This window comes from Heteronotia binoei, chromosome 3 (genome assembly GCF_032191835.1).
Source record: "Heteronotia binoei isolate CCM8104 ecotype False Entrance Well chromosome 3, APGP_CSIRO_Hbin_v1, whole genome shotgun sequence".
Taxonomy (NCBI): domain Eukaryota; kingdom Metazoa; phylum Chordata; class Lepidosauria; order Squamata; family Gekkonidae; genus Heteronotia; species Heteronotia binoei.
In genome coordinates, this window is record NC_083225.1 from 107,452,003 (window position 1) to 107,467,673 (window position 15,671).

A 15,671-nucleotide genomic window follows, 5' to 3' on the forward strand; every position below is an offset into this window, starting at 1 on the left:
AGGGAGGAGTGGTGGTGGTTTTTCACATACCACATACAAAGTATTCACATTATTTGTTACTGGACAGCATATCATAGTGACAACCATTCTGGATTATCCAAATCAAATTTAGAAAACCATAAATTGTAGAAATAAACAGACATTTTTTAGCTTCTGTAATTTTTTCCTGTATTGCATATTGCATCTACTGTGCATACTAAAACTACTAACATTTTTATAAATGTCTGAAGTTTTTCAAAACATAAAGTCCAGACTTTATGCTATGTAAAATTTTATTTTCATACTTTACGATATTGACAATTTTATGCACAAATATTTTAGAGTAAAAATAGAGAATAATTCATGTAAAATTACCAAAAAATTCAACACAAAAGAAATACATAATTAGCAGAGTATGTGTCCGTAAAGAGTAAAAATGTATGCAAAACCCCTCCATCTTACAAAAATTTGGGAATAAATTGTCTATATTTTTATTCTGAAAGTCACACAATGCCACCAAATATACAATAATCCATACCTTTTACTGAAGATCTCAAATTAGTCACAGATTGTCCCCACAAGAAATTTGACAAGTATGTACTATTTTGAAAACACACTGAAGATACTCTATAAATGGGGAAAATATTGTTTAAAAGTGCAGCAAACCTATAAAGGAAATAACGAAAATCTAAAGTTTAGAAAACAAATCCAATGTATATAAAAGAAAGGCCATATGCCATGTTTCCTAATATGGCTTATTCTAGTATGTGCATAGCTGAGAGGGTATCTAGTATAGCATTTATACAGGTATTTGTGATCAGTTTAATCTGCCTCAATATTAACAGATCACCTCTTCGACAAAGGGGGGGGGGGAAATCAATGTTTGGAACATTTCAAACTCTTTTTAAAAAGCTGAACCAGTGAGTTAAGCTTCTTCTCAGTGAACCTGTTTTCTTTTCAGTGAACCAACTCATCTTCCATAGTGTTGCATAAACAATTCTGGAGCTCATATTCTCAGGCACACAGTTACTACTTTGCTTTGTGCCAATATTCCTGCTATGCATTGAGAGTTACAATTCTTGCTATATAATTAAAGCAGGCTTATTTCTCATCTCAAACACATTCTCACACAATTTTAGGAATAGCACTGAAAACTAGTGCTTAAACTGGAAGCCTGCATTCTATTAAATACCAAAAGTTTCACCTACTGGATTTCTGTTATTAATGGACACAGGATTGTCACTCAAAATGGAAAATCTAATCTTGCCTATATGACATTTAACATTTCTAAATGTTCTGAAGATAAACAAGTATAGCTAAAGTCTTGGAAACTGGTAGATTCCTTAATGTTACTGTAATTGTTGCCTGACATACTCTAAGCCATGTTTTGTATTTAGTGCTTATTACTGTGTTATTCTGATAGACTTTAGAAACTTTAGAGTATTCATAATAATGAAGCTCCTGTTTAACTTCCACATTTTTACTGATTGTAAAATAAAGCCACAACTCATCCCAATAGGTTTGTTCTTTTATAATTCAATGAAAAGCATGCATTTAGAGCATAACATTTATATCACACAAATGTAAGAGATAAATCCAAAATGTGCTTTCCAGACTTTACCTGGAATTTAACAGAGTCTAACAACATTCCTGGATTTGTTAGGTATCAGATTTAAAAATGCATCTAATTCCCAAAGTAGTTATCGTTTACTCTGAACCCACATTATTTAATTTCCAAGCCCCCAAAAAACAACAGCTTGAAAACAAAGTAATTATAAGAAAAGAACTGCACTTTTCTGTATTTTAATACAGCAGTCTATATAAACTTGGGAAGTCAAACTTCATTTATTAATTTAGCTGCAGTTTACATTTTGTTTCCCAACAGAAAGGGGTCTCTGTGATTAACTTAAGTCTTCAGTTCAAAGTCTACTACACTGCAAGTATAAGCAGCAGCAGCTAATATATTCTGCAGGGTAGGTTAAAACAAAAACCAAACCTATTCTTTGGATGAGAGATAGTATTTCAAGTTTTTAATCTCCCAACAGGAAAAATGTGGAAAACCATTTTTTATGCCAGCCATTATGCTTAGCGATGTCTCTCAAGATAGTTAAGCACTTTCCCTCATATGTGCATGTTATCTACATGTTATATCAAACTCATAATTGGTTTTTGACCTTGTTGGACTTAAAGTTGGATCTCCTTCTCAGCAGTGATCTTCAGCTCTGCCTTCATTTCCCTTCTTTAGCTAATGAACAGAGAAACTGCCTTAGCATCATAGTACTTTTTTTTTCTTTCTACAACTTGGCATGCTTAGGCAATGACTAGCACGGTTAACAAAAGCCTGCCTACATATGGAAAAACTACATTCCAGCTGGTTGTTTGAGAAAAAAGAAATACAGAAAATAAGATTCAGTATATTAACTAGTTTGTGTTGTACAGATGCTTCACTTTCTTAAAATGCTTGGAAATTACACAAACCAATTTTGGGTTTTCTTACCAATCCCAGACTACTTGCCACAAAAAGGTCTGTCTTCATATAGAGAAAACTGTGACGTGCCCTGAATGTACATGAAATATATGCCTTTAAGTGAAAAAGATTCCAATTCATCTCAGTTCTTCATAGAAAAACCATGCATCATATTCAATTGCCAAGGAATAGAAGTTGTTCCCCATTTAAACATCAGAAACTGCTCAGTGTACAAGAAAGGCCTCATGCTTCCAAGCTTTCCAGGTGTGGTGCTTAGTTATCTTTTTCAGTTTGCAGTGATGCCGTGGCCAGTGCAACTGCTGTAACTGGCTGTGCAATGCCATGGAGTTGCATCTTTGCCAGTTTCTTTTGTTCGCATTCTGTGACCAACCGATTTAACTCTGCCGCACTATACCCAATTAGAGTCTTCAAGTCACAGACAAACTTGTACACAAATCTCTTGCCTTGTACTTTGCAGATCATGTCTCCATCATAGTAATACCTTCATTGAAAGAGAGAATGAGAGAGAGAAATAAGTCCTTAAAAACTACAGATTATCAACAGAGTCATTTAGTCAGAATGCTCCATGGTAACAGGGTCACATTAATACAGTCCTTCCTCTGATAAACTTGCTGGGGAAAGAAGCGTGTTTATAAGATCTTGGCCTATCTCTAGCCATATAGATTTAGATATTAATAAATGTTGGCAGTATGAGACTGAAGCAGCATTTGAGTCTCAACCCCAATAGCTCTGTACAGTGTCTTAATAAGAAGTGACTGTTAAAGGGGACTGGTTGCCCCATCAAGTGCTGTCTCTCTGACTGAGAGAAAGGAAACCTCACATGTGAAAGGGTAAAGCAGGACAGCTGGCAATCCTTGACTGCTTGACTTACCCATAGCCTTAAACCTGTGTGATAAGAGGCTGTGGAAGGTGGTAGGATCTGCGAGGTGGGGGGAGGGTCACACAAGGCCACCTTGAAAATAGGATTTCGGGAGGTACTGATCTGAGCAGTTCAAAATGAAAATGATATAATTCCTGTGTAGCTCCCAATAGGGAAAGTAGTGCTACGTATGTGTGTAGGGGCAAGGGAAGATTTTGATTGCACTGGACCTGGAAGAGGGGAAAAACCTGCCCTGTGGATGATGTAGAAATTCTTATTTTGTACCCCTGAATGACAATGCTGTGCAGCCCATCTTGAGCAAGCAGCCTCCTGACTGTAGCAAAGGCCTAGTTAGCTTGGGAGCCATCACAGCTGCCTTGGGGAAAATCTTCATTTCTTCAAGGAGGGCTTCTGGAGTCATGCTATAGCAGCTGTGAAAGGAGTGGGGTAGGAGATCTGTGTGTAGGCTGGTTTGCCTTATTTTCCTCTGTTTTGGAAGATGAGGGCATAGCCTTCTTTTTTTGTGCTTTAGCCATAAAGCATACTGAATTAGGATGTTGGCTGCAAGGGATTTTCCAGAAAACTGAGTGGCACCAAACCTGGCATCAGCCATGAAAGCTGAAGCTCCCTTAATTTTTAGCACAGCTTGTCTCAGGCTGACCAAGTCTGGATTCAGGTCATGTAGGAGCTCCTATGCTCAAAGAACTTCTGCTCTAGAAAAGACTAAATCAGATAAGCTGGCCTTGATGGTGAGTGCTGAAGCTTTATGAACCTTCTTGAAGGAGAGCCAATTCTTCCAGCTCACTGGGTCTGAATGCATTGTCTCTATCTTTGCAAAGTACTGCATCTGAAAGAAGGGCAGTTCCTAGGGCATCCACTAAAGGAACTTGAAGGATCTTCAAGAAGGGAGGGAGTAAACATTCTTTACCACTGACTGCAGGCTTCTGTCCCCTTTGGTCACAACCCACTCACTCGTCAGGGCTTCCTCAAATAAATAAGGAAAGGGCACAATGGATGAGGCAAGAGCAGGTTGGTGAAAGACCCTGGAATCTTCCTAGTTGTAGAGATTTGGTGTGGAGTCTTAGTAGGGAACTTTAGCCCTTCTAAAATTCCTAAAAGTCCTTTGCTAGTAGATGAGCGAAATCCTCTTGCTGGAAGAGACTTCTGGAGGCTGGTACTGTGCTAGAGGGTTCTTCATCCAGTCATTCCTCTTCCTATCAGAATGCATACAATTTGAGTTTGATTCTGAGCTATAAGAATCCAAATGGCTGGGGGAGGGGCAGTGTGGAGCTGCACATGGGCCATGGAGGAGGAAGTTTTCACATCTTTCTGCATCTGAAGGAGCTCACAGAGTAATGGTAGCTTGCTGGGAACATAGAAAATATGAGTTGGCTTCATCAGAGGGATGCCTGCAAAAGGCCCTTACCTCCTTTTGAAACTTTCTGGGAGGTGAGGGAGAGTACAAAAATTACAAGGGAAAATAACCTGTCTTCCATTTTTCTTTCCTTCTTTTCTGAAGCACCTCTTGAACATCCTAAATGACCTTGTTAGTGATCCAGGAGTAAATATTGGCTGGTAGGCATGCCCTAATTAAAGATCCATGGAAAGGAGAATAAGGGAGATCCAGAACCCTGGGAGTATTGCACTTCCTCAAGTTCCCTTTGATGATTAGTCACTGTGTGAGAAGTCTTGCTGCTGCCAATGATTAGTTCTGAAGCCTCAGAGCCTGCTTGAGTTTGGCACACCTGAATACAAAGTGTCACCCATTTGTTTCTCCAACATTTTCTACAAAGCAACTATTGTGGTAGCAGTGGAAGTCTGGAAGGCCAGCCGAGGCCCTGGCAAGGAGGGGGGGGGGGACAGGAAATCTTGGTGGGTTCTTTTAGTGGTTAAAGCACCTCCCATTTTTTCAATCTGGGGAGCTGATGCAAGGAAGGTATTTGCTGTAGTTGGCTATTGCAGGAACCAGGTGCTCAGTCAAGCTCTTCTGGCTCTAATGGGGAGTCCTTGTGGTCTGCACTGAAGAGGCTCTAGGACAGGCAGCCACCATGCCTGACAACTTCCTAATGTCTGTGCTAGCCGAAGGGATTCCACATGTTGTCATTCCTTTTCTCACTGAACTGTGACACTCTGTCTCTCTCTGTTTTGGAGGGCTGAAGAAGTTCATCTGATGTGGACAAAGGCACAGCTTGCCCCCTAGCTGGATCATTTGCACAGACATGTCTGCAGAATGAGTAGGGGGTGCAACCCATTTCAAGATACCTTCCTTCACTTATAGAGAATCAGTAATCATTCCTGTCTATAGGAATTATTCCTGATCACTGAATACTATGAACTATGAATGAAAGGCATTCACAGGATCTCTCCTCTTTCCCATGATGCCATCTGAAAAGCTGAGGGCTCAGGAAGAGTGGGATGCATCACAGGCAACTGCAGCTTAACAGGAGAAATCATACATGCTCCTCATGAGCTTTTCTAAAAATGGAGCAAGAGCTCATGCAACAGAGGAGGCTTTTTACCAAGTATCCTTCTTGTAGCAGCCTCACATGCTACATCACAGTGTGTTCTTGAGATACATAAAATAAAGGCTACATACACAGTAGACGTTGTTCTTAGGGATAAAATATTTAACTAAAATATATGTTATAATTAATAAAAGTCAACAGTTAGATATTCTGAGTTAAACTTTCTGAAACTCCACAGCTTTATAAGGGGAAACCTACTTTAGGGAACAGCATGTACCCCAGGCTGCTAAACCACACTCCATAAACAATGTGCACAAAAAAGCTATAATCTAAAACAGATTAATTTTAGAAGTGAAACCATATCCATTAGTATTTACGTACACCAACATCAGATAATAAGTGATCCAGCATGGACAAATCTTAACTTACCGTAAAGCACGACTGAGTTTTTCATAGTTCATAGTGGGCTTATTTTTACGCTGTCCCCATTTCTGTGCCACTAACTCTGGTTGATTTAGTTTGAATTCTCCTTCATCTCCAACCCATGAAATGCAGTCTCGAGCGTCTTTGTCTGTCAGAAGCTCAAGCAAAAACTGCCATAACTGGATTTGACCATTATTTCCTAATCAAAAGACATGGTTAAAGTTTTTCATCTGCAAGCCTATCATTAATTTGCAAAACAGATGAATGAAACAAAAGTTGTTAGAAAAATCAGACTTCAAACATACCGGTGATTAGTACAATTGGTGTATCAAGCTCCCTAGCCTACCAATCATATGTAGAAGTTAGCTAGAGAAAATTACTTCTGTTCAGTGTTACCAGTCAACATTATCATTCTCTTTTTTTAGAGTTTTAAAAACTGACTTAAAAAAAATCATACCATTAAAAGAATCATTAACAGAATGGTAGCCTATCCTAAAAATCTTTACTTGGAAGTTCAACCGAATTCAGCAGAACTTCAGTATTGCAAATTTTGTTTTGCTTTTATTTGTTTAAATATCTCTATAAATCTTGCGATCCTTTTAACAACAACCCCAGAGAATAAAATATTTCATTTGTTCAAAATATTCAGCTAAAACAATATTGTACTTTTCCAAACACAAGATTCAGCAAAAGAAAATAATCCAGCACAAACTAATTTAAATACCAAAGGTGATGGTAAAATATTGATTAAATGTATATGAATAAAGTTAAGCAAATAAAACCTATTATTTTAAAATCTAATACTAATAAAAAGTGCTGGCTAAACTTTCTGTAATGGAACACCAAATTCTTAAGGTGAGACAGCAGCACTGAGAAATGTTCAGAAGCCATCACAATTGCCATTTGAAACGAACTACATAAAAACCCACTTATTTTGTTTATCCAGAAATGCTCCTATTCTCCTACCTCCATCATAAACTTTTTCTACGTAAGTACAAAGATTGTTTGTGACTTCTCAAATGAAGTGGATGTCAGGGATTTGAATATTATGATGAATTTGTAATCTTCTGATTTTAAAAAGAATATACCTGTTCTGTTCCCAGGTGAACTTCTGTCTTCTCCGGAAATCCTTGGAGCTCTCTGTACTTTAGCTGCCTTTGCACTGCTGTTTATGACTTTAATTGTGGTTGGGGTAGAAGGTTGTACAGATGCTGGAATAATCTGCACAGCTGTAGAAGACACAAGCATTAGAAGCAAACTTATGCAAAAAATGTTATTTCAGAGTATATAAAACATATTTCAATGATACTACAAATATTTAATATTGAATATAACAGTGATTTCAATGAAACACTATAAAGTTCCTTACCTAATGAAATATCTTTGGAGTATCAGTGTACTCCCATGCACCACAATTAACTCTAAGTAGTCCCAATTAGAAACAAATATTTGATAGCATTGCTAGTTTTTTAATTGGGCTATGTTACATCTGAAACCAGTTTCTGGAAACATTAGAATGAAATCCCTTACAAATTATGAGACCATATGGAGCTTTACAAGAGAAGTGGCTTGTAAACTACAGTCTATCACCATTCTGTAATTTCACTGCAAAGGTTTGTGTTCTATAAATTAAAATAAGTCTCAGTTATGCAACCAGGTAACCACAATTCGGGAACTACTATTATACAAATATACTTTAAAAAATGTTGCACGGTTTAGTGTGCTTCTCTTAGCCATGAAGACAACCATTCTGAGGTTCTAGTAATTCTACTCAGCCACTCAACCATCATAGAGTTGGATCCAGACTAAATTTTTTGCTAATGGAAGAGGTGAGGTGATTTCCACCAATCCCCTCTTGCTGCTACAGACCCAATTTGCCTCTCATGCTGTTCCTGAGGTCCTTCTGACCTCTAGTAGCAGCATTCTGGGGAGATCAGTGGGCTGCAGCAGGGAAGGGGGAAAGAGAAATGTTCTGTTCCAACCCATGAATCCAATGCACATATTTTAGTAGGTAATACCCATTCCCTTCCAAATCTCTCTCAGCAGCCATGAAAACAAAAAACACAGGGGACTTCTGGGATTTGGAGAATGCTGAGCTGACCTGCCTCTCTAAGGGGGGCAGACTGGAGCTTCTGTTCGGGGTAGTAAAGGGCAAATTTTTGCCTTCTGCCTACTTTTCTCAGTGAGAGATTAGTCCAAGATATGCACAGGAAACTTTTGAGGTGATTTACCTTGGCTAAAAGGGAGTCCCGGGGGGATCCCCGGAGAAGAGTTGCATATTCATCATCTGCAGAAGCTTACAGAGTCATTTATTTGACATAAGCTTGACAAGATCCTAATCTTCTTTGAGATTGTTAAACATCTGATGCTGTACGAGATCAGTGTTGATTTGGATAACCTTAGAAAAAGGTACTGATTGCTATCTACCATTTTGGGACTATTTTAAAGCAAACAAAATAATAGAAGGTGGGAAAGAAAGTTTGAAAGCTTGGAAGAAGAAGAGGAGAAGGGATGAATTTTGGACTTTGTTAAATTAAGGACAGTGTTAAAAATTGGAAAGAAATTTATTGTTTTGTCTACCTGCGGTCGTGGAGTGAAAGCACCATCGTCAGAGATCTGCAGTTTCTACAGTCAACACAGGAAATACGTCAAGTATTGTGAGACTGTTACCAGTGAGAACATAACTTGGGCAAGCAAAGCAGGAAGTAACTATTGAAGAAGTGGACCTACTCTAGGATTGTATTACCACAGAAAAACATTGGCAACCATTATCGGGAGGCTAAATTTTAAAAAAATTAATATCTGAGCCTGGGAAGGTCGGAGGTCGGCGAAATGAGGCTCATTTGAAAGGGCAAGTTCTAATCTATCAAAACCTGATAGTTGAAATTTAATTTGGTGATATCACATTTTTCACTGTTTTTTAATGTCAGAGTCAAAGGTAAACCCGTGCAAGGGCTGCCTCATTGGAGAAGTTGGAAGCAATGGAAGCTAGGATGATGAAAGGAGTGGAAAAGATGATAAATGCTTGCAAAAAAGAACTTAAAAAAGATATTGAGGACTTTAAAAAAGAAAAGGAAGAGCTTAGAAATGAAATAGTGGTGGTGTCAAAAAAAGTGCAGGAGGTAGAAGGAAAAGTTAAACTCCAGGATTCCACCTTATTAAAAATGCAAGAAAATTTAACAATCCATTGATGGAGACACAAATATGTCTGAGAGGAGTACCTGAAGAAGTAACATACTTAAAAGAACATGTAATAAAAATAATTGCTGATTTCTTGGAGGAAGATCCTGAAGGGACTAGAAATATGAATGATTATATGTATAGAGTGAATTCATCATATGCCAAGAAAAATAATTTACCAAGAGATGTGGTTATAAGATATATGACAAAAGAAATGGTGGGGAAAATCTTGAATAAAAATTTTGAAAAGACATTGACAGTGGGAGGAAGCAGAGTAAGAATAATGAAAGAATTGCCAAGACAAGTGATAAATGAGAGAACATATAAGAAATTAACAGAAAAACTACGTGACAATGGAATGAGGTATAGATAGATAATACCTGAAGGTTTCAGCTTTGAGCTACAAGGAAGAAAGATTACAGTTACAAATACACAGGAGCTGCGTAAATTTTATGAAGAGAATAAAGAATTTGCACCATGATGGATTATAAATTGTTATCTTGGAATGTAAATGGATTAAATACACCACAAAAAAGAAAGGCAATATTTCATTGGATTAAAAAACAAAACTGTAATATAATTTGTTTACAAGAAGTTCATATTAAACAAAAGGATTATAAATTTTTATGGAACAATTGGGACTAGAATTTTTTTCATTGGTTGAACAGAAGAATAGGGGTGTGATTTTTTAGATTAAACAAGAATTGAACCCAAAAATAATATTTAAAGATAAAGATGAAAGATTTGTGGCAGTAGAAGTAATAATAAATGCGAAAAAAACCTTATTATTGGGACTGTATGCACCAAATGGTGCAAAAGATGTTTTTTTTAAAAGACATTATAAAACAACTTGATGAAGTGACATATGACCAGGTCATGATTATGGGATAATTTAATGGAACAATTCAGAATACATTGGACAGATCTGGGAAAAAAATAACAATAAAGAAGGAAAATTGCCAAAATCCTTCTTTGAACTGGTTAAACAAGAAAACTTGGAAGATATATGAAGAAAATTTAATCCTGAAGTATGAGATTATACATTTTTTTCAGCAAGACATAATATTTTTTCCAGAATTGACATGTTATGGGATACTAAGGAATTAGGCCTTGCAACTAAGAAAACAGAGATCTTACTGAAGATAGGTGCAGATCATAACCCAATATTATGGATTACAAAATTGTCTAAAAAAGTGAGAAGATGGAGATTAAATGAAGATTTACTACAAAATAAAGAATTAGTGACATGATATAGAAAGATGATATAGAATTTCAGATGGTGTGGGATGCTTATAAAGCCGTAATGAGAGGAATATTGATTACATTAAACAATAAGGACAAAAGGGCAAAAGAAAAACAGATGTTGGACATTCAAAATGAAATAAAGAAAAAAGAAGGGGAACTGAGGAAAAGGCCATGGAAAAAGAAAACTATAAGGGAGATTACAATACTACAAGTACAAATGAGAAATTTGTTAAATAAGGAATTGGAATGGAATTTGAAAAAATTACAACAGAAGTCCTTTGAGGGAGCAAATAAACCTGGAAAGTATTTGGCCTGGCAACTGAAGAAAAAGAGAGGAAGTAAAATTATTAATAAAATTGTGGTTGATGGAAGAGAGATGGTAGATCAAGAAGGAATAAAGAGAGAATTTTTCAAGTACTATGTTAAATTATTTAAAGGTGTTAAAGTAAAGAAGGAAAGGATGGAAACGCTTTTGCAAAAGATTAAAATAGCACCCTTAACTGAATATATGAAAAAAATGTTGAATGATCCAATTGAAAGAATAAAAATTGAAGCAGCGATTAATGCAATTAAAATTGGAAAAGCACCTGGGCCAGATGGATATATGGCAACATTTTTTAAAATTTTTAAAGAATTATTACTGAAACTTCAAAAATTGATGAATATGATAAGAATAAAAGGGAAAATACCAAATACATGGAAGGAAGCTATAATTTCTTTGATTCCTAAGGAAGATAGAGATGTCATGAATGTAAAGAACTATAGACCAATTTCATTACTAAATAATGACTATAAGATATATACAAAAATTTTGGCACAGCGACTTAAACAATATTTGATAAATTTCAAAAAGGAAGACCAAGCGGGATTTCTCCCTAAAAGTCAAATAAGAGACAATATTAGAACTGTTGTAAATATTGTAGAATATTATGAAAGACATCCAGAGAAGGAAGTGGCATTATTCTTTGCGGATGCAGAGAAAGCTTTTGACAATTTGAACTGGGACTTTATGTTTGCAGTAATGGAGAAAATAGAGTTGGGGGAAAACTTTATAAGAATGATAAAGGCAATATATACTGAACAATGTGCAAAGTTATGTATAAATGCAGATCTTACAAAAGAAATGATAATCAGCAAAGGTACAAGACAAGGTTGTCCGCTTTCACCTTTGTTTTTTATAATGATGCTTGAAATTTTATTGATGCAAATACAAGATGATAAAGAAATAGAAGGGTTGAGAGTTAAAGGATTTATTTACAAATATAGAGCATTTGCAGATGATATGTTTATAAATGAAAATCCTACACAAGTAACACCTTTGTTGTTAGCTAAAATACAAGAATATAGAGAACTGGCGGGATTTTATGTTAATAAAGAAAAATCAAAATTTTTATGTAAAAATATACAAGTAAATAAACAAAAGGAGTTGCAGAGACTAACAGGATGTGAAGTTACCTCTAAAGTAAAATATTTGGGTGTGGAAACAACAATGAAGAATATTGACCTGTTCAAAAATAACTATGAAAAGCTATGGCGTAAAATGGATGAAGATATGATAAAATGGAATAAGCTTAACTTGTCATTGCTTGGAAGAATAGCTGTAATTAAGATGAATATTTTGCCGAGAATAATGTATTTGTTTCAAACTATTCCGATTGTGAAAGACAGTAAACAATTTAACAAATGGCAAAGGAAGATTTTGGAATTTGCATGGGTTGGGAAGAAACCAAGGATTAAAATGAAAGTTTTAATAGATACTAAAGAAAGAGGAGGATTCCAATTACCAGATTTATATCATGAAGCAGTTTGTTTAGTGTGGATAAAAGATTGGGTGACGCTGTTGAATAAAAAACTTTTAGCGTTGGAAGGTCATGGAAATAAATTCGGCTGGCACGCTTATATGTATTATGGGAAGAAAAAGATGTATAGTTTTTTCTCTCACCATTATATAAGAAATAATTTGTTGAATACCTGGATGAAATATAAGAAATATGGTGATGAAAGAAAACCATTATGGATAGTGCCAGCAGAAGTGATAAAAATAACAGCTGAGACAGGTGAGGAAAAATGGCTGTCATACAATCAACTATTAAAAATACAAAGTGGCAAAATAGAATTGAAAACTGCTGTGGAGTTCAGTAACAAATGCGATTGGTTTCAAATGCAACAAATAAAGAGTTTGGTGGAAAATGATATTAAAACTGAAGGAATAAGAGGAGAGCAAACAGAAATGGAAAAAGTTCTGCTTGGAGATAATGAAAAATCAAAAACTTATAAGTTACTTTTAAAATGGTCTACAGAAGATGAAGTAGTGAAATCTCAAATGATTAAATGGGCAATAAATGTAAATAAATACAGATGGATACATGGAAATATTTATGGAAGAACTCTATGAAACTTTCAACATGTCAGAGTATTAAAGAGAACTGTTTTAAAATGATGTATAGACGGTATATGAATCGGCAAAGATGAATAACAAGATGCCAGACAGATGCTGGAAATGTAAAAAACATGAAGGTTCTTTCTACCATATGTGGTGGACTTGTGAAAGAACAAAAAAGTATTGGCAGATGGTCCATCAAGAAATTTCTAGGATCTTGGGATATGAATTCAAGAAAGCTGCAGAGACTTTTCTGTTGGAATTACAAACGGAAAAATTTCCAAAAGAAGATAGAACTATAATTTGGTACTTGCTTTCAGCTGCTAAGACACTATATGTGCAGTTATGGAAGCAAGAAAAAATACCAGAAAAATGGGATTGGATTGTAAAAGTTATGACATGGAGTGATGGACAAATTAACAAGAACTTTAAGAGACTATGATTTAGAAGATTTTAAAAGGGAATGGAAAAAATTTAGAAGTTATGTAGAAGACGAGTGGAAAGTAAAAGGACTTTGGACAATTTTTGATAATGATTAAACTTTAGAAGAAAGAAGAATATTAATTTTAGTTCTTAGGAATTAAGGGTACCTTTTAATGTTAGTATTTTGAGTAAATAACACTGGCAGGGGTCAAGTAACGGGGGGAGGGGTGATTAGAAAGAAGCATATGGGATAGATGAAAAGAAGTTATTAATGGAAATTATTACCATATGTTATCAATAAAATTGTTTAAAAAGGAAAAAAAACACAGCTTCCACTTTTTAAAAGTAAAAGCTCAATACTTTCCTCTCATTTTTAACCTGCCCTTCCTGCAAGGAACTCAGGTCACCACAGATGGCTCTCCTTGATCCTATTTCATCATTACAGTCCTTAGCACAGATAACCATTGTGAGTTTGCAAACAGTTTGCAAGAATGCGATGCAGAAGTCTTCCAGGCATTTAGGGTGATCATAAGATCTGGTGCTCATAGCCACAAATACTGAAAATCATGACTGCTCCTTAGAAGCATAAAACAACTTCAAAAATAAAGTGTTTCGAATCTATAGATGCATCTAGGGATACTATTTTTCCTCCAAGGTTTCATGATATTGATACAAGTTAATGTCACATGTAGTGTTTTTTGGCTACTTGCATGCCCCTATGTTTTACCCTCATGACTAGAAACTCAGATTGTGCTTGAGGACTTTCCCCCTTAAAAATATTGAACTCACAGAAGATTGAGGAAATGAGAATGTCCCTGTTTGGGCTCCTGTACGGACGTAGGATGGAGCTTTACTATCAGGAAATTTCAAGCAATACATTCAAGTTAATTTTTTCATGTCACTTTTTCCACACCATATTTAGTCCAATGATTCCCAACCTGGGGACTGGAGACCCCTGGGAAGCTATATTGCCAGGGATCCATAAATCCAAATACACACTAAGCATTGTTATTTTTGTCATTTATGTAAGTTGTCAATCAACAGATATTAACAATACAACTATTACCATGCAAAAAAATATGTTATAAAGTGGTCCCCATATTCACAAATTCTGAGAACTCCTGTTTCAGTGAAATGTTTCAACTTTATATTAAAAACATTCATGCTCACTTTCCAAATGGAAGTACCGTATTTTTCGGACCATAAGATGCACTCCCCCCCCCAAAAAAAAGTGGGGGGGGGAAGTGTGTACGTCTTATGGAGCGAAGGGACGATAGGACGTACCTTCCTCCGGGGGGGGGGGGGGGGCGATCCGCTGCCTCCGCCTCCGATCCCGGCGCTTCCCCCGCGCCTGCGTGCTTCCTCTGTGCCTGTCTGCCTGGCTCCAGCTCTGATGCTTAAAGCAAGCGCCGGGATCGGAGGGCGGAGGGAGCAATGCTGGCGCTTGCTGTAAGCGTCAGAGCTGGAGCCAGGCAGACAGGCACGGAGGAAGCACGCTGCACCCTCTGCAGCCGGCGCTCGCGAAGTGCTGGGTTTGCGGTGGGGGCAGCGTGGAGCAATCCCAGCGCTTGCTGGAAGCAGAGCTGGAGCCAGGCAGGCGCGGGGAAAGCGCCGGGATTGGAGGCGGAGGCAGCGGATCACCCCCCAGGAGGAAGGTGCGTCCTATGGTCCGGAGCGTCTTATGGACCGAAAAATATGGTATATACATTTTTCAGAGCTTGTTTTATGACTCCAAAAACCTTGAACTAGGTTGTCAACACTTTCTTAGAAAAGTACTTACGTTGGTCAATAGTAACTGTTGCAATTTCTCCAGAGTGTTCTTGGCTGGCCAAAACATCTGCAATATACAAGAAAAGCCACCATGTGCTAAATCTTCAGATTTCTTTATTTGAAACCAAGGAAAGACAGTTAAAAGGTCAATGTCATGAGAATGTAAAAATCAGAAGCATACACAGAAGTATATATATACGTATATGGGGGAAGAGGGTAGGATGGAAATAGGCTTGCCAGTTCATAGATTTGTGATATTCATAAAGGTATTCACTTCAGACAGCTTCATTGCTCATGATGACATCTGTTTAAATTTGACTACTGTCTTCGCTAAAAAAGATCATGCATAGCTCTAATTTAGGATGGTGTAGGAAAGCACTGAAATGCCACTAATAGTTTCTCTGTAACTCAAAAATTCGCTCTGAAACATCAACATATTAAAATAAGCAAAAGTTGATT

The 15,671-nt window shown here is 36.7% G+C and overlaps 1 protein-coding gene across 1 annotated transcript in view; it reads right to left on the reverse strand.

Annotated features, from left to right (window-relative positions):
• Window positions 1–254: 254 nt before the first annotated feature.
• Window positions 255–15,671, reverse strand: part of GABPA (GA binding protein transcription factor subunit alpha) — a 29,278-nt gene continuing 13,861 nt past the window's right edge. The window contains exons 7-10 of the mRNA XM_060234380.1: window positions 15,223–15,279; window positions 7,303–7,443; window positions 6,221–6,413; window positions 255–2,948 (exon numbers count right to left, since the gene is read on the reverse strand). Coding sequence (XP_060090363.1) covers window positions 2,720–2,948; window positions 6,221–6,413; window positions 7,303–7,443; window positions 15,223–15,279 — 620 coding nt within the window. The 3' untranslated portion in view covers window positions 255–2,719. The remainder of the gene's footprint in view (window positions 2,949–6,220; window positions 6,414–7,302; window positions 7,444–15,222; window positions 15,280–15,671) is intronic.